The 24,625-nt window shown below is 42.3% G+C and overlaps 1 protein-coding gene across 1 annotated transcript in view; it reads left to right on the top strand.

Annotated features, from left to right (window-relative positions):
• The first annotated feature begins 3,240 nt into the window (after window positions 1-3,240).
• The window catches only part of P3H2 (prolyl 3-hydroxylase 2), a 147,231-nt gene continuing 125,846 nt past the window's right edge, over window positions 3,241-24,625 (top strand). Inside the window, exon 1 of the mRNA XM_045192071.3 lies at window positions 3,241-3,955. Coding sequence (XP_045048006.2) covers window positions 3,494-3,955 — 462 coding nt within the window. The 5' untranslated portion in view covers window positions 3,241-3,493. The remainder of the gene's footprint in view (window positions 3,956-24,625) is intronic.

Here is a 24,625-nt window from a genome sequence, read left to right as displayed (position 1 = left end):
ATCTACGGAGGACTGTCTTTCTCAACACAGCATTGGTACCGTCGGCTAGAGCGTTGCTTGAAATCAACTTCTCAGCCCTGCATCATTCTCATCAACATAATGTCATGAGCTTTGGTCCTGATTCAGGCTTAACAGGCAGATCAGATTGTCCTTCTTGGGAAGGGGAGATCTGAGGAATGGGGAGATCTCAGATTCATGAATTCTCCATAGAACCTGAAGCGCTGACCCACAGACTTGCTCTCTGAGCTATGGCATAAACTCCAGGCCAGCAGCTCTCACTCTTGGCTTCATGTTAGAATCACCTAGGGAACTATTTTTTAAAAATCTCAATGCTCAGGCCATACCCCAGACAAATTAAATCACAGTATCTCAGAGTGAGAGCCAGATATCAGTATTTCTGCCTTCTCAGGTGATTTCAATGTTCCAGAAAATTTGAGATGTTGATTGAACACTTTCTATAAAGTCGGGTAGGATTTATACAGAGGGAAATAAAGTAGTAAGACATGTAGAAGGTTCGAAAGCTCATGGCCAGTTTGCGGATCAGCAGGAAGTTTGGTTCGGCTACTGCCTGTAAGCTTTCGACTCTGTGGCAATGTCAGTTCTTCCGCTAAGTTTTTCTAGACCCTTCCATCAGAAGTCACTGAGGGCTCTGAATTTCCATAGCACTTTGAATTCAATATGACATGTGTAACCGGACAGGGGCCTGACCCTGAGTGGGCCTGCCGAGGGCCAGCTGTAGTATGTGGGTTCCTGACTTCCTGTAGGAAAGATTTCACAATATGAGTCCAGATGACTATGAGGATACATTTATTAAAGCTGGGGACAGTAAAATGAAGAAGGGCTTAGCATAGAAGAAACAACAGGAGAGGCTAGCCTGGGCTGCCTTGGCTCACTGGGAAGACAGAGAAAAGGATGGTCTGGAGACAGGCACAGGGGATAAGCCTGGGACAAGCTGCCAGCTGCCCATTCCATTGCCTTAAGTTTAGTACATGTGTTCCAGTAAAGAAAGAAGTGGGGCACGGGGGAGAAGAAAGAGAAGGGAGTGGTCCCCAGCTGCTCTCCAGAGGGAGAGTGCAAGAGCTGGGAGTTCCAGAGATGGGTCCTTTGCCTCAGGCTTTTATCTCTTTCTTGCAGTTAGCAATCTTAGGGGAGGTCTCAGCGGAGGGTTTCAGTAGAATATTCATCAGTTCTCTAGGTGTGTCCTTTCAGGGTCATGGTCCCCTCTGACTGGTCAGTGACAGGGCAGGGGGCCTTTAGTCATTGCAGCTGGTCCTGGAGTAGCTCACCTGGTTTTGCTGCTTTTCTGGGCCTGGGGCTGAAATACAACTGAGACCTAGATGTTATCTCCAGAGAGGACAGGTCAGGGGAGGAGAGGCCACCCTGAGGGGTGACATCCTGGTTTTCCCCTCTCAGGCACTGAGGACTTCCGCCCTGGTGACAATCTGCTTCTGGCTATAAATTGCTTAGCCATTGTATTCAGCTATCTGTCTCATTTTCCCTGTTGGACATGCCAAGGAATTTTCCTAGCTTCTTACTATCCTGCCTCTCATGTACCACATTCTATCTTGTATCATAATTCTGTACATAATGTTTGTTTCCTTTACAACATTGTAAACTCCCAGGAGTAAGTACCCTGGCTCATTACCTCTTCTCTCCCCAAGAACACTTATTTTGATAGTAGGCCTCCAAAGATATGAATTTAATTGACAAATATTAAATAATGTGTAAATGTCAAAGCATGTAAAGCTCATCTATGGCAAAGCATCCCCCACAGTAGGACTTCCCAACCTGGTATGCTTTAAAGCCTTCCGCGAGTGGATTGGTAACTCTGGACTCCAAAATCTTTATCTGAAAAGAAAGACAATTCCTAGAGAAAATGGGCAGATGACTCAAGTGCAAGTTCTGGAAAAGTGAATTATCCAAAGCAGTGAATACACACTGAGCTCCAAACTGGAACTTTTCCATCAGTGGAATGAGGCAAATGAGTGAGGTTTAACAGAGAAAAATAATAAAGAACTGACTCTTTGGCATTTCTGAGAGTTACAGAGCCAAGGTTATTCATGGTCAGAGTGCTTAAATTCAACAAAATGATTGAAGGGATGAGCATGAAACTCTGGCAACTTCTGGGCATAGTGGTGATTGCTCACAAAAGCCTTTAGGAAATTCACATCAACTACACGATGCATGTGGTTCTTTCCCATTGCCCTTCCCTTGCTCCCCATTCCAGTAACCAGGAGGACTGGTGACATTGCTACAGGCACTAGAAGACCACAAGAATGCCTTCAGGAGGCAGGCTGGAGTCAAGGGTCCTTTGCTTAAGCTCTTAGGAATCCTTGTGAGACTGTGGAGCCAAAGAACAGGAAAGAGGGAACATCTTGGCTCGGAAGGTATTTATGAGAAAGGAGAAGCAGAGGAACAGGAAAGCCTTCAGCTAGTCCTTTGGAGCCTGGCAGCCATTTGGTCGGCTTTCCCATCCCAAGACTGATACTCATTGCTTAAGTCCTGGGGGTACTGGATATATTAATTTCCTCTTTGTTCAACTCTTAGAAGAACATCTATGTGAAAACTATTTGACATGTTGGGGCATTTGTCTGCTGTAGGAGACACGAGGACTGAGGCTCAGTTGCACAATGTCACAGGGTGGGTGAACAGAGGCACGAGTTAAGCACAGCTGCTCCTTCCTCCAGCGATTCTCTGGGTCCTGTAATACCGCTGTCTGCATAGAAAGGAGGACTATTTATAGTTTCTCCTTAGCCCCCAACTCCCCGTCCACTGCACAGACACACACCCACACAAATGCGATGAGTAGGCAGGGGAGGGCCCCCTTCCCAAGGGTGGAAGCAGTACGCTTCGATTCCCAAGGCCCAGGGAGTGAGGTCTGTAAACTAGGACTGATCACTCTTCTCAAGCCTCCGCAACTGGGCGAACTGGCCCTCTAGTGCTCGTCTCACAGCCTGAGACGGAGCTTCAGTGCTTCCACTGAAAGTGAAGGTCCCTGCAAACTGCAAGGTCCTGTAGCAATTCCAGAAAGTGATTAGAACCCTAACCTCACTCGTCCGGACTTCCTTCCTCTCCAAAAAGAGAGCAATCATATTCATTTTGCATCTAGAAGGGGACACCACGTGTAGAGCTTCGCCCAGGTGAACCTCAAGCGGCGCTCGTTCTGTGGCTGGCACTTGGGTGTGCAGCCCTTGGCACCCCGTGGCTGCGGCCGGGAGCCGGCAGGGCGCGCGCTGAGCTCCGGCGAAAAGCTCTGGAAGGCTCCGGCAGCAGGAGGAGCGTGTGAGCTGTGGGCGTCCCTTTAAGAGCTGCCGGCGGACTGGCCTCCGCCTCCCAGTCCTCCGAGCGCCGGCGGTCACCTGGGGTTCGCAGGACAGCCAGATCGCGGCAGGACCAGCGCTCTTGCCCGCGGAGGTGGGAGAAGAGGCCGGGACCCCCGGGTGCGGGAGCGGTCTGGGGAGCGTGGCCGTCCTGCGTCTCTCCGCGGCGGAGAATGCGGGAGCGCATCTGGGCGCCGCTGCTGCTGCTGCTGCTACCACCGCCACTGTGGGGCGGCCCCCCGGACAGTCCGCGCCCGGAGCTGGAGTCGGAGCTGGGGCCTCTGCAGCCCTTTGACCAGCTCTACGCCAGCGGCGTGGCCGCCTACTATAGAAGGGACTACGAGCTTGCGGTGCGCCACTTGGAAGCGGCGCTGCGCAGCCACCGGCGCCTGCGAGAGATCCGCGCGCGTTGCGCCCGCCACTGCGCCGCCCGCAGCCCGCTCGCGCCCCCGGGCGCTGGGCCCGGGGCCGAGCTGCCCTTCTTCCGCTCCTTGCTGGAGCGGGCGCGCTGCTACCGCAGCTGCCAGACACAGCGCCTCGGGGGCCCCGCGTCCCGCCACCGCGTCAGCGAGGATGTGCGCAGCGACTTCCAGCGCCGAGTGCCCTACAACTACTTGCAGCGAGCCTACATCAAGGTACCAGAGCGCACACCTAACGCTCCCTGCGGCTCCAGGTGCTCTCTTGAGCCCACTCCACTGTTATTGCCACCTTGCTAGTTTGAGTCTCCCTTAATGTTTCTTTTTAAAAAATGAATTTATTGGGGTAACATTGGTTAACAAAATTCTATAGGTTCAGGAATACAGTTCTATAATACAGCATCTGTGTGTTTACCACCCCAAGTCAAGTCTTCTATTACCATTTAAAAATGCCTCCCATTACCCACTTCTACCCCCACTCTCCTTTCCTCTTGATAATCAACATACTGTGATTGTCTGTGTTTGTAAGGTTTTTTTTTTTCTTTTGCTTAATCCCTTCACCTTTTTCACCCAGCCCCCAACCTTCCTCCCCTCTGACAGCTGTCAGTCTGTTCTCGGAATCTATAAGCCTGTTGCTATTTTGTTTGTTAGTTTATTTTGTTTATTAGATTACATATATAAGTGCAATCATATGGTATTCGCCTTTCTCTGACTGGCTTATTTCACTTAGCATAATACTCTCCAGGTCCATTCATACTGTTGCAAAAGGTAAGATCTTCTCCTTCTCCTTATTCTTCCTCTCCTCCTCCTTCTTTTTGTTTTTTTTTTACAGCCAAATAGTAAAATAATATCCCATTGTGTAAATGTACCACAGCTTTATATAGAGGACCCTGAAGATGCCACCATAAAAATTACTAGAACTGACAGATGAATTGAGTAAAGTGGCAGGATACAAAATAAATATGCAGATACACAAGTGCAGAATCAGTTGCACCGTTATATACCAGTAACGAACTATCACAAAGGGAAACTAACAGAACAAGCCCATTTACAATTACATCAAAAAATAAAGTATAATACCTTGGAATAAATGTAATTAAGGATTAAAAGACCTGTACTTAGGAAATTATAGGACACCCAAGAAAGAAAGTGTAGAAGGTACACATAAGTGGAAGCATATAATGTGCTCAGGGACAGGATGAACTGACATCTGGAACGTCCATACTACCCAAAGCAATCTATAGATTCACCACAATTCTTACCAATTACCAGTGACATATCTCAGAGAACCAGAACAAATATTCCAAAAACTTATATGAAACCACAAAATGACCCCGAATAGCCACAGCAATCTTGAGGAAGAAGACAAAATGTAGAGGAATCAACCAAACAATAGTACAGGGCCATAGTAATTCTTTAATGTTTGTCTTCTGTTTGTGGATTCCGGTATCTGGTGGCAAGAAATCTGTAACCAACACTAGACGAGCCTGGGCAAGTGATTAGCTCCATTGCAGTTAACCTCTCTCTCAAAAAGGACTGTACTGATAAGGTGACGTTTAAAGTTCCCAATAAGCACTAATTCTTGAGACTTTCAGGACTGAGTCTACCGTAAGGTCTTCTCTTGCGTCACTTATTGGTGTAGCCTCACACCCATTTCTCTGCTGTCTCCCCTCCTTCATCCCTCCTACACACTAGGCTGCACCTCTGCTCTGAGGTTTAAAAAAAAAAAAGCATCCTCAAAACAGTGGAATTAAAAGTAGGTTCACTCTGCAACAAATCTCTCTCCTCCTCTGCATCTACAAAATATTAAGATCAAAGGTTAAAGAGAAAGAATGCTTGGAAAAGGTGAAATCTGTGTGAGGCAATCGCGCTAAGGCTTTGTGTTTCTGGAAGTAAGCATCAGACTCGGTTTTCCAACATCAGATGCCCAGTGATCTCCTTCCGTTTTTATCTCTGTCTATTCAACTTGCTTGGACTTAGTGCCAGGAGGCATATGGTGTAGGTGAACATTTTCCCCACATCCACAACTTTGAAGATCTATCTGGATGCTTCAGCAGAGAGAATTTAGCTTGTGTTCCTCAACTCTACTCCCACCCTCACTTGCTCACGTTGCTCTTAACTTGCATTTTCTCCCCCTTCCGGCCCATAGTTCTATGTCAGTATGTCAATGTGTCGTCTACAGCTGCTGGAGAAGTGGCGGCTCATGCCAGTCAATGGACCAGGCTGCTTTTCTGGGGTGGTGAAAACACACACTACGTGCAGATACCCGTTTGTGTTTTGTGGCTCCTTCCTGAAGATCTGTCCCCTCACAGGTGATAGACGGGGCGTTTGGTAGATTTGCAGTTGTTGGTGGAGTTCAGGAAATCATAACAGAGACAAACGCTTAACTCCCAGTGCTGTGGCTAAGGTGCTGGAGATCGCTATGTTATCTTGGGCAATAAATCAGGAGAGAGCCAGAATCCTTTCCAGGATTTGTCTTCTACTTACTTGTGCCTCTTGATAGACTTGCAAAGGCATGTATTAAGTAAAAATCTGACTTCTTTTTAATGAGTGGACAGTTTTTGGTGGTCTTACAAAAATCAAGTCAGTGGTAGGCAGAGAGCGGACCTTGAGTTCCTGACAGCTGAAGACATTCTAAGCTAGTTCCCAAAGGAGAACGTGGGTGGTCCTGTAGCATGCTCTTCCCAGGGGTCTCAGATTGAGGCTGGCAGTCTCGCTGATGGTTTTGTCACACATCTTGGGCAGATTTTCTTTCTTCAGGTCCTATGAAAATAAATAACCCTGAGGCAACAAAATGTGCATTTCTTCAGTTCTGTAACTAAGCTCGCTTCATTGTAAATGTTAACATTTGTCATTCCCCTGTGCCTTGGCTGGAGGTCAAAGAAGGTGAAGCCATAGGTTTAATATGCCTCAAATCATTGCAGTGAATTGATTGCAGGAGTTAGTCATTCGTGGGCACTCTGTGGTTGAACTACTAGGTGTGGTCTAATGAACCAAAGTTTAAAAGTTCTTTTAAAAATATGTGAATTAATGTAAAAAATAATACCAGGAATGTTTCTGAGAGCAGAACAAGTCTTGCCTCTTCTCCAAATTCATCCCTACTCCTACAGACAATGCTTCTTGGATACACATAATTTATAATCTCTTTGGAAATTCATTTTTGATGGTTGGAGTTCGCAGGAATATTTTTGTGAACATTGAATCCTGTGCATCATGGTTCTCTCCCCTCTTTCCACAATTTTAGCCTTTGCATGGCTTCCAAGGAATGCTACACATACACATTATCTTTTGAAAGTAAATCAAAAATCGCAAATAAGAACAGAATATCCTTGGGTTTTGACAGGCATGGATCCTAAAATACTCATTTCCTGATGACAGAATGAGGTGTTCCCTGCATGTGCTTGGATATGATCATGTTGTTGTTGAATGACTTTGATCAGTGATCCAGTTTGTACTTGAAAAAGATCATCTCGGGCCAGATTGAATTCAGTGAGGACTTTGCAGCCAGGATTTGAGAATTGCAAATCTTATAATAGAGTCAGAACTAGCAGGCTTCCTAGGGATAAGGAGTACAGTTATTCTCAGCTAGGGCTTTACAAACTGTGGAAGCTCTTTGGAGATGCTGCTTCCCCTACCACACCCCCCTTCCTCCGCCCACACATATCCCAGGTGCTAAACCACTCATGGAAGAAGATCTTTTATGCTGGTGTGTTGGAAGGGAAGAATTAAAAATTGTAAAATCTGAGTCTGGTCCAGATCAATTTCTCATTTCACAGACAAGGAAAGGGAGATTCGGAGAGGGAAAAGGGCTTGCCCAATGTCACACGATCTGATTTGAGGAAATGAGCACAGGAGTGGGATTCAGGAGTCTGGGCTCTGCCAATAACTGATTTCCATGCCTGTGCTGCGCGCTGTGCCCCACGGGGCCAACTCAGGTCCCAGAGAATGCTGTAGTCTCCAGGGCTATCTCTCTGCCAGGTTTGGACAGCTCCAGGGATGAGCTGATCCTCGTCCTGCAGGGTAACAGACACACAGCGTGTTTATCCTAAGGTCGGCTCCGTAGAATCTTCTCCAAGACCTGGCATGTTGGGAATTCATCTGAACAGCTACGAGGTAACAGTGCCACCTGGCTCTTGATGTACTTGTTTGTTTAAAGGCAAGGCAAGACTATTCAAACTTTTGATTTTTATCATTTTCTGTTGTAAGATATTAGTCATGATTCATAGTCTAAAACCTAAAGGAAAGCTTTTAGCATAGTATTCTTTGGGAAGCCTTCAGTGGTTTCCCCTTGCTACCGCACAAAGACCACGTAGTTTAATACAGCATCTACAGCCTGGCTCCCCTTAACCGAAAGGGCTCTACCTCCCCCAGCGCTGCCACCCCCCAGCCAGAGGCAACGATGGACTCCTGGTCTTATGCGTCTGACACTTTTGCACATCTGGGCTTTGTTTATGCTTCTCTGCGAGGCATGTAGGCTCTGGAATGAGATAGTTCTGGGGTTGAACTTCAGCTCCTCAATCTCTAGCTATGTGACTGTGAACAAACTTCATAAAATTTCTGAGTTTCACTCACCCCATCTGCCACATGGGGAAATGATAGGACTTTCCTGACTGGTTTGGGTTGGGTTTCAGAGAAGATTTATGTAAAGCACCCGGGACAGGGCCTCTTTCTCTCCAACACTGGCATCGTGTTTCTGCTTATCATTAGTTCTAATAGATTTTTCCTTCTCTATGTGTTGAAATGGTAACTATACTAACACAAATGTACCTATCTCTGTGAGGTCCTCTTTCATCCCCTGTGCAACTCCCAAGAATCCATCACTTCTCACTCCTCTAAATGCCCACAGGGAGCCTCTCATATCATGTTTCATTTTTAATGTGTTGTGGGGAAATTCATGTATCTTTCTATCACTTATGTGAGCTCCTTGAGATCAAGAAGTGTCTTAGTCATTGTTACATCACCTAGAGTAGGAGTTCCCAGATCTGGATGATTATTAGACAGATGATTATTATTAATCATCTGGGCATTAAAAATGTGATTTAAAATTAGAGATTTGGGTTCAGTAGGTCTGAGTTGGATCCTCAGAACCTATGTGTTCCCCAAATGCCTAAAACAGGGGGCAATAACAGTTAATGCTGAGTGTCTATTTATTGAGTAAATAATAGCTTGGTTCCTTGTGTATGACATATTGCTGAGAAAGATTGCTGTGTGGCCACCTCATGCTGGTTATTTGCTTTCCTGGTGGGGGGAGAAAGTTACAAAAGGGCTACAGACTGTTTCACTGGCCATTCTTTTCTCCATGCAGGTTCTGGCTAGTGTTGCGAACCTTCTTTCCCTCTCTCTCCCTTTGTCTTTTCCTCATTTAATTCTTATTACCTAAAACTATGTTTCAGAAAATCCTTGACACATTGTGCTTGCATTATGTACATTTGTTGAATTTAAAGGAATGAAAAGAGAGGGTTTTCTTTTTATCAGTGTGCTTTATAATCTGGAAACCTTTAACGGTTATCTGTTCTTCTGCTGTTTCAGACATTGTTTAAGAAAAAAAACAATGGAGTGCTCTTTATCTATTTATTTGTTTCACTTAGAACAAGCCTGCCCCTGCATGCTTTGCTTCCGAGCTGCTGCTCTGTGCCCTCTGACCTTTGTTTTTTCCTCTCAGGATTAAAGGGGGGAAAAAGAAAATGCAATTAAGTTAGGGAATTTTCTTTCCTTCCTATAGTCATATGTCTAAGCTCCCCCTTTCTTGACCATAATCTGTTCTATTAGTGGTCTTGAGAAAAGAAAAAAAAAGTAAGCTCAAGTTTTCTCACTTTTATTCTGTTTTATGTACTTCTGTCTCTTTCTAGATGAATGACTTAACAACAACAAAAAATTGAAACCATAGGCCTGGACTGCACAATACAGATGCTATTAGTTCTGAATAAAAACCTTTTCCAAACCCCATGTTTAAATCACTTTTTACCTATGTGTAGACTATGTGCCTTTTGCTCTCCAAATTATTTCGCATTGGAGGTTTATGTCTTCTTGAAATAGCTGTTCTCAAATCTTGCTAGATGTTATTTCCTCCGGGGATGAGGCTTCCCCCCACCCCCCTTTCTAACAATTGAGCCTTTTGGGGGGCTTGAATCATCAGAATCCCTGCGTCACCTTCTTTCTGTCTGTCCCACTCCTCAGGAAGGAAACCTGGGTGATTCTTTGTCTAGCCAGCTCTTAGGTCCTGTGGGCTAAGGAGTTTAGAGTCCCAATTGTCCCCTCAAGGGGGGGCGTCCACTTGAAGGCCCAGTCAGCTCTGTATTCATTTCAATTGCAAAAAGTGCCACTGAATTTAAAATTCAATTAAATGAGGGTAGCACCTGCTTATAAGTTTTCTCCTCTCTCAGTCTTGTGAATCAGGGATTCCTTTACAGGTTTTAATAAAAGTAAGTAATGAACTGCTTGTCTCTCTTCACTGATCCCATCTATGAGAATCGAATGCATTCTGTCACTAATATCATTTGCTCACCGATAAACTCCCAAACCATAGCCCTGTGGAAATATTTTGGGAATGTTTGATAAAATGTCGGTTTGCCTCATGGGTGGGGCTTGAGAAATTCTGAAAGGGGGGTGGGTTCACCTGAAGTGTAAACTCATCAGATTTGATGTAATAATGGTTCTTTTGTATCACTCAGGAATTGAGTAAACCGTGAGTTTCTTAGAATCAGAGATTTTGGAGCTCATAGGAATTCCAAGAGAACACCTTGTTCAACTCTTTCTCTTCAGGTAAAATAATTGCTTTTGAGCAGTGAAGTAGGGGTGAGAGAAGGAGGGATGAGTACCATAGTCTGCTCAAGAAATGTAATCTAGCAAGGGTGTGGATTGGTTAGTATTGCAACTATAAAAATGTTACAGCTCAAAGATCCCTCAGAGATCACGAAGAAGTCCATCGCTGTCACTTAATAACAAATGACACTGGCCTCAGAGGTTCCATGACAAATCAAGGTGGATCAGCAAGGAATGCTGGGTCCAAAATACAGGTATACTCTTTCCAGACTCTGCTATCGCCACGGCCACCTCTGTGTAAATGGGCGTGGCGGACTCTGCGTAAAGGGGCAGTGTGGTTACCCAGCGATGAAGCTGGGACCCACAGTCAGCCTCTGCCTTCAGAGACAGAGCAGACACAAGACAGAGCTTCCTGCACTGCCCCGCCCACCCTACATTTTCATTCACATGATGCATGGACCACTCAGCCAAGAGTCAGAGTTGTCTGGTGGAAAATTTTGCATTTCTCACTGGGAAAAATAATTTCTCCTGTCTTCTTTTTCCATTCAGCTTTTCTCCTGTCATTCTTTTTCTTTCCTTTTATTTATCCCTCTTTTCTTGATGTCTGACTTCCAAGCTATGTGATTTCCATGAGACCTGGCCCTCATTTGCCAAATGGCCCAGACACATCTTTTTAAAAGATAGTTCGGATTTAGCTTGAGTGGCACACTTTAGTGTGGTGTGTGTGATTTTCAGTTTTCAGAACTGCTGAGGGCAACAGACTACTGTTGGAAGAAGCCAATTTCACTTGACTACATTCCTTTCTGCTTTACTTAGTTTTCTATAATTGTATCTGTCTTTCTCCCTCTCCTACCCCATCCCTTGTGCTATCGGTGACCTACATCATGAAGTGACATCTGGAAAGGAGAGGCTTGAGGAGGTCAGTAGAGGGAAGAGAAATGCAGGTAGTGGTAGAGGCAACGTCAGGTTTCTGGCTCTAATACGATGCAGGCCATAGAGCTTCTTTTTCTCTATTTTTTATTGTTGTTCAAGTACAGTTGTCCCCATTACTCTCCCCCACCCTACCCACCTCCACCTCCCACATTCAATCCTTCCCCCCACTATTGTCTTTGTGCATGGGTCCCTTATACATGTTCCTTGATGACCCTTCCCCTTCTTCCTCCTGTTAATCCCTCCCCCCCTCCTCTCTGGTCACTGTCAGTTTGTTCTTCATTTCAATGTCTCTGGTTCTATTTTGCTCACTTGTTTGGTTTGTTGATTAGGTTCCACTTATAGGTGAGATTATACTGCCTTCTTATTTAATTTGATACACAGCCATTGGCATCTATGTCTTTGAAACCTTTTTGTGTCCTTTTCCTCACACGCCCGTGTAAGACTTTGGCATATGTTGGGGAAGGTATTCCCCTCCCCTCTCAGCTCCCTATCTTTCTTTAGGTGCTCCCTGCCACATTCATAGAACATGAGGGCTCCAACCACTCCATTTTATGGATGGGATAATGAAGCCTAAAAGAGAATCAAGTAGTCCACATTTATCCAACAATGTAATGCAAGAACCAAGATTAGAATTCAAGAACCCTAGTCTCTCACCTCTGTAACATTGCTGATGACCACCGCTTGTAACACCCACACTGAAAACATAGACTCGACAAAATTAAAACACATGACATGCCACTGACATTATTTGCTAAATGGAATAGACCCATCTCCTTATGCAGTGTTGCTCCTGGTGGTACTATTCTGCCTACTTCTGGGGGGAAAACAACAAAACTCAGAAAGGGGAAGCTGGTCAATGCTGTTCCCCCATAAACCTAATGAAAATGAATAAGGCAAAACCTACTTTGGAAGCGAAGTGAAAGAATAAGAGCCAGATAGAGGGAGGTCCAAGACGTCAGATTTTCCAGAAGTTCAGGGCTATCAGAATGATCCCACTGGAATTCATTATCTGTGAATAATGGATTCGATTTTTGTGCAAGCAGTGGCGCACTGCTGAAGAACGCAGCACAATTATCCTGGAACTCCAGAAAGGAATGGAAAAAAGCAAAGGATAGAATAAAATAAATAAATCCAAAACGAAACAGAGAAACTTTTAACAAACCCTGAATCATAAAGTTAATTGAGCCAATTTCGATTTATTCTTGCTTGAATGCTAGATTTTTAGCTTTCACTCTGCCAAGATCAATAGGCTTGCATGAAGAAATCAACACATAGTTAGGGCTACAGGCACAGTGAATTACCTTAAAACCAAACTTGGCTATTTTCGAAAATGATCTCACATTATAGTATCAAAGACTAATCCAGAACACCATACTAATTATTTCTCCACTGAAGCAAGAACTATTTCTTAATAATATTTTTCAGATTGAATCCAGGATCAACAATCAGCATGTGATTCGAGCACATGCCACCGGGGACAGGGACTTGCACAGTCAGTTATGAATTTTGTGGGATTACCAAGGGCTACAGTTACACTGTAAGGCTACATGTTTCAGGTCAGTAGTCATTGAAGCTGGAGTTTCTCAGCCTTGGCTTATTGACATTTGGGATGAATAATTCTTTGTTGTGGTGGGCTGTCCTGTGCGGTTTAGTGTGGTTAGCAGCAACTCTGGCTGTTACCTACCAGATAACAGTGTCAGCACCCTCTGCCCTGCTCCAAGCTGTGACCACGGTAAATGTCTTCATGCATTGCACAGTGTCTCCTGGGGGTCGAAGTCGCCCCGCATGGAGAACCACTGATTTAAACTCTTAGCCATATTTAAGATAGATGGACATTAAGGTTAGACAAGTACAAAATCAATTTTTGACAAAATATGCTAGATGGCAATGTGCCCACTGATGTGTCATGATATTTATGAGGAAGTTTGGCTACAGGTTGGCACCTTTTCTGAGGGGAAATCCATTGGAAATAGAGCCTCTTTCTCCAAGATGCAAATTGCTGGCTCATGTCACACAGCTGGCCCTCCCCTGTGACTGCACTCATTCGGCTTGCAGGAGAGCCCCGAGGGTCTGGCTTCCCTCTACCTATTGTCTGAGCTTGACAGGACTGCTGCGTTAGCAGTACAGACGAGCACCTTTTAGTCGTGAGCTCCAAACTGCAGAACTAATATAGTTCACATGTATCCGCGGAAAGCAGCTCGACTGAAACCCAAAATGCCAACCTATAGAAGCCTGGAAAGTGGTTGAAATGAGAAGGGCCAGATGAAAGAAGAATGACATAGAGCTGGGGAGAGAGGCAGAGGAGTTCTCAGTCTGCTAAAACAAAATACCCATACATAGACTGGGTCGCTGTAAACAGCAAACATCTGTTTCTCACCGTTTTGCTGCAGGAAGGCCAACAGGTGGAGGCCTGCTTCCTAGAGAGCCATCTTTTCCCTGCAGCCCCATGTGGTGGAAGGGGGCAGGAAGCTCGCTGGGCCCTCTTTCATAAGGGCACTAAATCCACTCATGAGCGCTCTGTCTTTAGGACCTAATCACCTCCCAAAGGCCCCACCTCCTGATACCAGCAGTTTGGAGGCTAGGTTGCAACATAGGAATGTTGTGGGGGATACACACATTCAGACTGTAACAGATTATGTGGTGGCAGTTCAGAGATGCTTTGTTTCAAAGCCATGGAATTAGACATGGAAAGGAGATACGATTTAAGGTGTATGAGAAATTCCATTTAGCTGGTAATTTTTAACTTTTAGTAGGAACAATGGAGTAGGAAAGAAAAAACAAGGGGGAGGGGTAGGCAAAGGAACACTAGTAGAAGACTCGTGGGCATGGACAATGGGGAGGGGCTGACTGTGGCAGTCGGGTGATGGGGCAAGGTGAGCAATGGGGAAAAAGGTGTGACAATTGTAACTGAACAACAATAAATTTAAAAAAAGAGAAAACATTGGAAGTACACATAATGGAAAATTTGAAGAATTAATTTACTCCTGAATATAGGATGTTTTAAGGATAAATTTGAGTGGTTACATTTTTTAAAATAATATATACTATTCTGAAGCTTGAAAAAATCAATATATGGTAGTATGAAATGATGCCTTTAGGGAATTTTACCTTAATTATAGTTGTAAAATACTTGTGTACCACCTCAAAGCTAAGGCCAAGGAAATTGTGGTTTTAGTGACTTCTTAAGCTTGTTAAGGGAAACGCCATTGCGCCCTTTTAGGTTTCTTTGAAATCCTAGATGTAGTTCGACCTCCCTTTTACAGTTTGCCAAGTTACCTACCCTCTTTGGGACTCAATGTCTGTCTCTGTGAAAAGATAGATAGTAATAAAACTAGTAATAATGAAACTACCTAACTCACAGAATTGACGTAAAGATAAAATGAGAAAATATTTTTAAAAGTCATGTGTGAGGGATAAGCATATAGGAAAGATGAGGAATGAGGAAGAGGAGGAAATAAAATCCCAATAGAAGACTAACGCATGTACGTAGAAGCAAAAAGAGACTATTCATCACTTCATATGGCTGCAATGTGTTAAACAATTTTCTGACTTTATCAGATTCACTTGTGAGCCTGAGTCTTATCTGGGACGGAGGGACGATACTCGTGCTGACTTCACAAGGCTCTTGTGGGAAGTTAATAAACACGCAGCAACCAAAAGACGATGTGGCTCCCGCGTCCAGCACTGACACAGAAGTACTCGTGCCGTGCTGCAGAGTGTCCAGGCCGAGGGCAAACTCATGAGGGAAGATGAAAGGCAAAATAATTGGCCAGTATATCATGATACACTGAGATAACGTTAACTCATACAGCAGGTACAGCAGACTTGGGAACACAGAAAACGAGAACTGGATCTGCTCAGTTTGAGCCACTTCCTGTTGAACTCACTATACCCTGGAGAGCATGCTGACCAGCCTCCTGTCACCATTGGGCCAAAACAGAAACCTCCTCTTAAGGAGAACTTGGTTTTTCTGTTGTTGTTGTGTCAGGAAAAGTCTTTTTGTTCTCTTTTCTACTACATTCTTCAACCCTCTGATTCACAATTTCCATGAGATCGTGGCTTCTTCTTTGTATTTTTCAAAAAATGGGACTCTGTTCAAACACATTCCAAACCTTCTTTGTTTCATGTTAATAGATAAAATCTCTCCCCATAGACCAGCACATCTTGAGTACCCGGGGCGGGGGTGGGGGGGATGGCCTAGGTTTGGAAATCAGCAAACAGCATCACAAACAGCAGAAATGAGCCTGCCTCTTATATAACAGGTAAATGGGGAGGAGCTCAGATGAAAACCTGGAGGGTCCTGAGGCTCGGAATCAAGCAGTTTAAGCTCCGGTTCTGTCACTAACTTTACCCTTAGGCCTGATGTTTCCACTGGGACAAGGGCAACGTTGGACCCGATGATTTCTAAGAGCTCTTTTACTTTGCCAGCCAGAGGTTCTGAAATACTTTAGTGGACTGGTAGAAAGAGCCAACAGTCTACTTATGGAAAAGAAAAGGTGATGAGATAATGTAGTGGAATACAAAATAGAATGGAGATAAATGGGGTTTAAAAGGCTGTAAAAAAGCAAGTACTTCCAGTGTGTCTGATGCTAGTCTTCATCTTTGGACAACAGTCAATCACTTTAAAGTAAACTTTCAAGAAGGTCACACTAGTGTCTAATTTGGTAGCAGTTTAAGAGATACAGGATAAACTAGGGCATGTTCAGGCAGGACGAAAAGAAAGATAAAAGACTCAGAACTATGTTATTTGATAAACAGTTGAAATAGGAATGAGTAGACTCCTCATTCCCCCCCTCAAAAGGAGGTTTTTTAAAAAAAATCACCATCAGAGACAGTTATTCTTGATCTTAGTGGCACCGAGCAATTGAAGAGCTAGAACCAAGTAAGAGAAATTCCAGAGAACAAGATCTTGGTTGAAATACAGAAGACTTTCCTAACCCTAGCATCTGTTCAGATATAATAGCATGTGTTTGAGCACAAGTTGGACAAATGCTAACAGGGAGGTTGCATTTAATGTTCAAGCATTAAAGCAATGTTGAAATAGATAAGATTTCATATATTTTCCAATCCAGACTTAACAGGACTCCATGATCTTATGAAATCAAAATTTGTCTTGACCCACAGATGGTGGATCATTAAAAACTATGTCACTGGAAAATACATACAATTCTCTCTCTATCCTACTTCTTAATGCTGGTTAATGTAACATTAGACCAAGGTTATTAGTAACACTCCTTATAAGTAACTCATATAATGCAAAAAAGGAAAGAGGAAAAAAAATAGTGCCACGGCCTTAGAACATATGTAAGAATACACACTCACAGAATATTTAGCAGTAACAATATCCACATGTATGATCTGCATCAGCCTTCTTATTTCTGGCTCAAGCGTCTCTGAGACGACATCTAAAAAGAATGTACTGATTGAAAGAAGGTGAAGGGAGTAGTCAAAGAGCATATATGCATGACCCATGGACATGGACAACGGTGTGGGGATTGACTGTGGGTGGGGGGTGGGTTGGGTGGAGGGGGGCAAGAGGGGGAAGGTTGGGATAACTGTAATAGCATAAACAATAAAATATTTAATATAAAAAGAATTTATTTGTGGTTACAGAGTACCAATGACTATTTTAAGTTAAATGTATAACAGCTGATCAGAATATCCATGCTTAGGAATTGAAAGTGGGTACATTTCTCTTAACAAGTACATCACAGTATACTCAGAAAACCCATTTTCATTTACAAAGTGTTTACAGAGTGAATCTAATTTGCTCTCCATTAACTATGTGCTATTCAGAAGCCAATCTAAACCCTGACCATATTCCACATTGTGGTTCAGTTTTGAAACCTTTTGCCGATGCTCATTTTCACATTGGGTTGTTAGGGAGTCTGCCTAGGACTTCATAATTAAGAATATTTAATATTAAATACTGCTAAAGAATATTTAAAGGATCCTTTTATCTGGCTCCTTCTCTCTGGGGTCCCTCCTTTACTCTCTGTTTGAAAGGGGGTGAAGGGCAGTGGGAGTCCAGGCTCTCTGCTCTACCCGCTGACCAAGGTTGGGGTGGGCATGTGTTTTAATTCCCTGGTGTTTGGCTGGAGTAGGGCAGGCATTATCACAAACATTTCTATTCTGTTATGCCTGACTTTCCTGGTCCTTTAACTAGAAAAAGCATGTTTTTGAGGGGGAGGGGAGGGTTCTCCAGAGTCCCGTCTTGAGATACATGAGGATATGAAAGACAGAAAGAAATCCCAGGAAACATACCGCTGTGTTTAGGTGCCAGATCCCTCACCATCTCTCTTCTTGCTACCTCTCAGAGTCTTGCTGTGTTTGGCTGTTGCAGTTCATCCAGAAGTTTTAGGTGTACTTAAGGGGAAGTAGAAGAAAAATTGGTTGACACCATCTTGTTCAGATCCGAAGTCTTTATGCAGACTCTTCATGTGATCTTTAAATTATTATGATGATGCTGAATATTAGTTCAAGTTGAGTAGACTTGATCTCAAAACTCTGGATTAACTTTGTTACCAATGCTTAATTGCAAAAAGCTACAGAAAAGCCTCTCTGATCTCTAATAAAAATCTCTAGACAAGTTTCACCACCACTAAACCAAACCTAAGTAGATCAGCTGGACTGTTCTATGGTTCATGTAAAGTCCTTAAGAGTATTCTTTCCTGCTCCTGCTTGCAAAGTGTAAAATGTCCCAACACTTCGCGGAGCTGCCACAGGCTGCTCTTTCCTTTCACCTGTTCATAGGTCCAAGGAGGGGAGCCTTCTGGAACATGGTGTTTTAACTGTTCACAAATAAATGAACAGTTATTCATCCTGGCCCATTTTCTCAGTAGTGTACTTAATAAAGTTTTACCTACTATATTATAAATGTGAAACCAATTAAGGTAGGATTTAAAATAAGAAAAAGAATACCCTTAAGTAATGATCCCCTTTTCTCCCTCCCATGGTCCCAGAACAAATATGACCCTCCCTTAATCAGCATCTCCTGTGTTCCAGGTGATTATGTGTGAGCCTCTGTCCCAAACATTCACGCATGGCTGACTTCAGTGCCTGAGTCTCTGCACTTGGTCCTAACTCAGTAGGTTTGTTGAATTTGAATTGTCACTGCTCCTAGAACATGAGTCTCTCCCTCTGATACTCCTCATAATTAAGTATTTTAAAATGCTGTTCTGTGCACTTGATCATACTTTTTGAGACAGCTCTTTCGTGTGGGTGCCCAGTCTATAAGTCAATCAATGTAAGAATACTAATGTGAAGTATCTGGGGAGGAATTAGGGAACTGTGGCTCCGATTCTAACTATGCCACTGACTCTGGCTTTATGATGATGGTCCTTTCTTGGTCTTAGTATCTTCATTTATAAATGTAGATTATTGGAATATATGATCTTGAAGGTCTCTACTAGCTTTAATATATTTTAAAGTTTGACATAATATTTCTTTTGATTAAAAATAGTATTAAATGTTACTGAACTATGAAACTCTCAGCAATGGAATTGTTTGCTCCTCAGTTTGGTCTTAATAAACCCTAGCATCTTGCCTATAAATGTTCGATGTGTAGACACTAAAATGCGGTCTTGGGCAGTATAAACTACTGAATATATTGCAGAAGAACGCGAAGGGGGCAAGCCCTTGGCAATCATAGAAATAGCCTTTTGTAGCACTATCAGTGGCCTGAATAAATATGTTGATCTCATCACTAAATTAAAAAGTGGTATCTTTCTTCTTCTAAACTGCATCTCTCTGTTCTCTAACTTCAGTGTAGGAAAAACTTGCTACACAGTTCTGAAGACTGCCCTCTGACTGACGTCCGCTAATGGTTTAGATTCAGTTTCATTCAAAATGGTCACTATTTCCTGTGATGCTAGATCAAGATCAGGATGCAAGTTATTAACACTGGCTGTGCTGTCTGAATAAAGCACTTTATGTGTTGGCATATAGTTGAGACCTCTTGTCTGACATGCACTTTTTTGCCACACACACACACACACACACACACACACAACAGAATGAAACCAAAGCAGTGTTCTGTTACCCATTTTGATTTCAACACATCTTGTTCCAAGACACCTATGCTGTGATTCACACATCACTGTGAATTATGCCAGAACACCAAAGTCTGCGTGGGCTTTAGTGGTAAATAAATCAGAAGTCTTCTCCTCTTGCCTCTTGCATATGAACCAATTGTCCAGACATGGTTCTCTCTAATGATTCATGCAACTATAAATCAAAATATCATTATTTAGAAGTGTATGATCGTCATTGTTCTTCCCCATTGCATTATATCATGTGATATCCTTCAGAGTCATTTGAAAATAGAACTTTGCCAGAAGCTCAATCTTCTTTCTTTCCAATTATAATATATGTTATTTATTTTTAAGGCTCTTTTAGTAAGTTTCTAAGCACTAGTATTTAATGTAATTATCTTTGCTATAGGGAGTGTTACTTTGAAAAATGCCCCCTTTTTAACCAGTTATTTTCAGTTCTAGTATCCGTTACTATTTTTGTCTCTACTATTGGGCTTCAGCGTATCACTAAGGAACCAGGTATCTTTTTATGTTGGTAAATTGGAGTTGTAACAAACAGAACAATGATAATAAAGTCACACATTTAATAATGGTAAACAACATGTAAATGGTATAAAGTAAGCAAGATTAAATGCACCTTGATAACTGCATGGTAGCAGACAGAAAGCACCGGATGCGGTCCAGCAGAGCTTCCAGGTCACGGCATTCGTAAGCACGTCATGATTTTTAAGAGTAAAACTGATATTTCTATGAAAACCATAATTAAACATAGATTACAAATTAATGTAATATACCTAAACCAAATTACTTTTAAGTCCGAAATTCTTGTTATTCCACATAGTAAGTTGTGAATGATCGATGTATTTTCAGAACCACTGATCTAGAGGGTAAATGAGATGGTATTTTATCTCCTGCAGCGAATTAAAGTCTCTGGGAAGCAGGGGTGAGCACAGAGATGTTGTGAGGGTTTCGTGAGAGGATACAGGGTCTGGCAGAAGTAGGGCTGCGTGAGTGTGGTTTGGAAGGCAATACTATCCAGTAATAATTCATAGTTTTAATTTGAACATTTTGCCTAAAATGTCATATGGTGTGCTTGAGTGTGATATTGTTATGCTACAGAATTACACATGCTTATGGTTCTGTAATAAAAAAAAGGGGCAATATTTGTGCCAGACCCTGTACATGACAGGTGCCAAGAAAAGCGCCTGGTTCATGGTATAGGTGCTCAGTAAAGAGTAATTGTTGCTGATGATACATTATTACCATTGTTGTTTTTCTAATGGACTATCTATCTACTCTTTGCAAATCCATCTCACATCTTGCTTATATGAACCAGGAAGAATTGTGACAGTTGTTCTTTTCAGACCTCATCTCTTATTTTTTAATTTTGTAGCATGAGATTAACTCTACACTGGCATTATTTAAAATGTAAATGGCGCACCGTCTGAATACAAAATAATAGACTGATTCCAAAGATCTCTAAAAGAGTTTTTAACTTCTTTGAAATTCAGTTTTACTTTCTGTAAAATGGGAATGCTACTAATATTTACTGTATCTGTAGAATGAGTTTACTCTAAGGGCTGAGAAAGAATTTTGAAAATATTCAAGTTCTATGCAAATGTAATGTAAAAAAGCAAAGTAATTTTTATTTATATAAGAATATAGTTTATAAAATTGTTGTGTCTTCTAAAATTAGTTACTATATTAATAAACATTTTATTTTTACACTACATGAAATTCTTCATTTTTACTTAAATAATCACAATATGCATACGGGCCATAAAGTTCATTAATATGACCTGAAAGTATTTTTTTCCAAATGCTTTTGAGCTTACATATATCAAATATGGGTTGTGCAGACACGAGAGAGCATCTGTGGAAGTTTCTTTTTGTCCTTGAAAATTTTAAGATTTCTCTGGCTTCCTTTAATAAGTTCCAGACCCACACATGCCTTTATCTCTGGGGGGTAGGAGATAGGGAGTGGAAGCTGTTGCTTAAAACAACACTTGGAACGGGAATTGTTTGATGAGGCCAATGGTTAGAATATTTGCAACTTCTTGTTTTGAATTCCTATGATAAGATCAGCTTCCAAAGATTATCTGGCAATTTGTGGAAAATCCAGCAACAATAAAGATTGGGCCTTCAAGACAGACTTCCTAGATATAACACATGAGGTAGAAAGCAATGGAAGAGTGTGAATGTGAGGAAGGTCTGGGCTGGCCCCATAGTGCAGAAAGTCTTGTTGCTCCGTGAGTCATAGCAGGCATGAACACAGGGCTGAACCCATGTCAGTGCTGTTCCTTCTTAGGGGTGTTTCTTCTTTTTAATCAATAACTTACTTGTTTTTTGAGTCCATCTCTTATTGACTTCTTTGTTGAACTGCACATGAGAAGCCAGCACCACTATTTTTGATTTATAAGTATGTAGAAAGAATTGTGTTGGAAAATCAGATCAATTTCTTCCTGTAAGTTGTACAGCTTGTCCGTGACGGAGTCATGACATACAGAATATGTGTCAGCACTAAGCTCCCTGAACTGGTTCTCTTTGCCTTTGAGTGGTGAGATCACAATGGGCATGAACAGAATTACCTCTTCTGTTTGTACAAGTGTGATGAAGTGCATTCGCACAACCACATCTTCACTTCCTCATGAGAGCCCTATGCGAAAGCGGAGGTTCAGTGGCCGGCACAGCCAGACGCTGAGAGAATGGAGGAGCAGTGGAGCTTTCTGGCTCCAAGGGCAATGTGCTTGCCAACATGTCATATAGCTGCTGTCCAGATTTGAAGAGTTCTTTGTAGCCACAAAGCTATACATTCTGAGTTTCCATTTCAAGGTTCACATGATGTCATTGTTCTGGGTCTTTCTTTATCTTCTGTGATAGGTGGTATTTCCAAGCTAGAGATCTTCTCCCCGTCATTTTTCCCTTTCTTTGATATTTGGGGGCTTTTGGCCCCATTGGATGTCTGTTCTCACTGATCCGTGAAAGCACAAGAAAGCTGGGTGTGAGAATACCATTTTCAGTGAGCATGGCGCGATGGCACAGATCAGTCACCCCAAAGTGCGTCCCATCTGAAGTGGAATCCACACCCCCTCTTACTTTCCGGAGCCCTCTGGGTCAAGTGTTGCAATAGCACTTCCCATTGTCCGTGTCACAGAAAGGAAATCAGAGTGGTCAGGACCTTGATTACTTTCCCAGTTCTCGATGTACGTTAGTGTTTCATTTCCAAAGATTCTCTTTGTGCCTGATGTAAACACTGGTATACAGTGCTGGCCTTCATTCTCTGATCAGCCAAAGGACTGCATGCTTTTCAGTACCTAAGGTGGTACATTGAAAGAAATGGGTCACGATTACATGTGTTTTTTGTTGGCATTGGTTTGTTTTTGTTTTGGTATTTTTATCTGTTATTTACCCATCTTTCCCTTGCATTGTAATAAATCAGAATTTTAAAAAAATTTTCTCCTAATTTGACATATCTTCATGGACTTGGCCCCCTCTCTTGTTGTAGTTCATTATGTGTGGCCCCAGAGAAATTTCAACCAAATCTCTGTTGTTAAACTTTTGGATGCGGCATGTTGCTCTTTCACAGGGGAATTAGAAGCTAAATGTTAAACATTGTATCATTTGGAGGAGTAACTCTTCGTGTTTTATAGACTTGGAGAGAGTTTGGCTTTGATACACAATTCCACTTCAAGCTCTCATGCATAGTTTTGTAACTTTGGGCAAGTTATTTAATGTCTTCAAGAATCAGCTTATCATCTTGAAAATGAGCATAAGAAGTCTCAGTTTTCCTGTCTGAATAAATGAGCAACTCCTAGCAATATTATGAGCATTAAATGAACTAATTCATATAAAGTGAGTAGATATGTGTGGCAAGTCAGAAGCATATGTTAACTTTTCTGTTAAAACTAATGGATCACACTTTGGAAAATACTCATTCTATTTTTTCAAGTAAGTTTTTGCACTTGTGATATTCATTAGACTTGGCTTGGCTATGGCAGAACTGTCTTGATACAACCAAACAATCATGGATGAACAGGCAGGAAATCCAATAGGTATCCTGCTTATTCCCTTTCTAGCTGAATGACTTTGGATAAATCATTTTACGTCTTTAAGTCTGATGTTCCTCTTATGATGAATAAAAGTGGAATACTTATATACTTGTTCTCCTTACTTTACAGGATTTTCTGGGGGTTGTTCCTTTATATTGGTGTGTAAGTATTGTACTTTGCAAATTACGAAGGACTGCATACACGTGGCTTCTTATTATCCTAGCTTTAAAAATTACTATTTGGGGTTGGGCAGAAAGTCAGAGGCACTTGGCACCCTCCTGTTGTTGGTATGTTATGCTCAGGCACAACTAAGCTGTTACAGCAAGGCGCTGGACCCCAGGTGAGCTTTTCCAAGGCCACCGTTGTCCCAGTACTTAGGAACTGTGCCTGGCTTCTCTAGAAATTACAGGGGAAACGTGAATCAGTGGGCTGCTATACTTGACTGCTAAATTTGGTTCACTGTTTCATGAATTAGGACGAATCTGTCTAGAATGCTTCTTGTTGCCACCAGCAACCAGGGCCACAGAACTGAAGGACATCAGATATGCAAGATAAATGGAAAATAACTTCCCAAACTCATTCTTTCTGCAAGAATCCCAAGGCTAGTTGCAGGGTTGAAGAAAGCTTGAGATTTCCTGTCTTGTAACTGAAAATGGATGTGGATGCTGATGTGGACATGGGGATATGGTCCAAGATTTTACTTCCCTGGGTGGAAGCAATGGCATCAGTGTTAGAGTGCTCATTAGCATCTTTTGCAATATATATAGTTCCACAGGTACAGACAGGAGAACAGAGATTAATTTTCTAGATCAGCTCATTCTCAATTCTGATTTTACATATAATTTATATTATATTACATTATATTATATGTATCAGATTGTTACCATTGTTCTGTACCAGTGTTTCTGAAATTCTCAAAATTAATCTAACTTACTTTGGTTAATGCTATACCATTTTTCTTCTTGGAGGAAGCAGTGATAATTAAGAAAGGATATGAAATCTTTATCATGTAAAATAAAACCTAAATAACTTAACTGCAATCTTTCATTGAACAATATAAACTTATAACATTTAATTTTCTATTTTCATGGGATTTTCATTGAAGATTCACG

This window comes from Desmodus rotundus, chromosome 2 (genome assembly GCF_022682495.2).
Source record: "Desmodus rotundus isolate HL8 chromosome 2, HLdesRot8A.1, whole genome shotgun sequence".
Classification (NCBI taxonomy): Eukaryota; Metazoa; Chordata; class Mammalia; order Chiroptera; family Phyllostomidae; genus Desmodus; species Desmodus rotundus.
The sequence above is the reverse complement of the archived record's forward strand: the minus strand, read 5'-3'. Positions and strand labels throughout refer to the sequence as shown.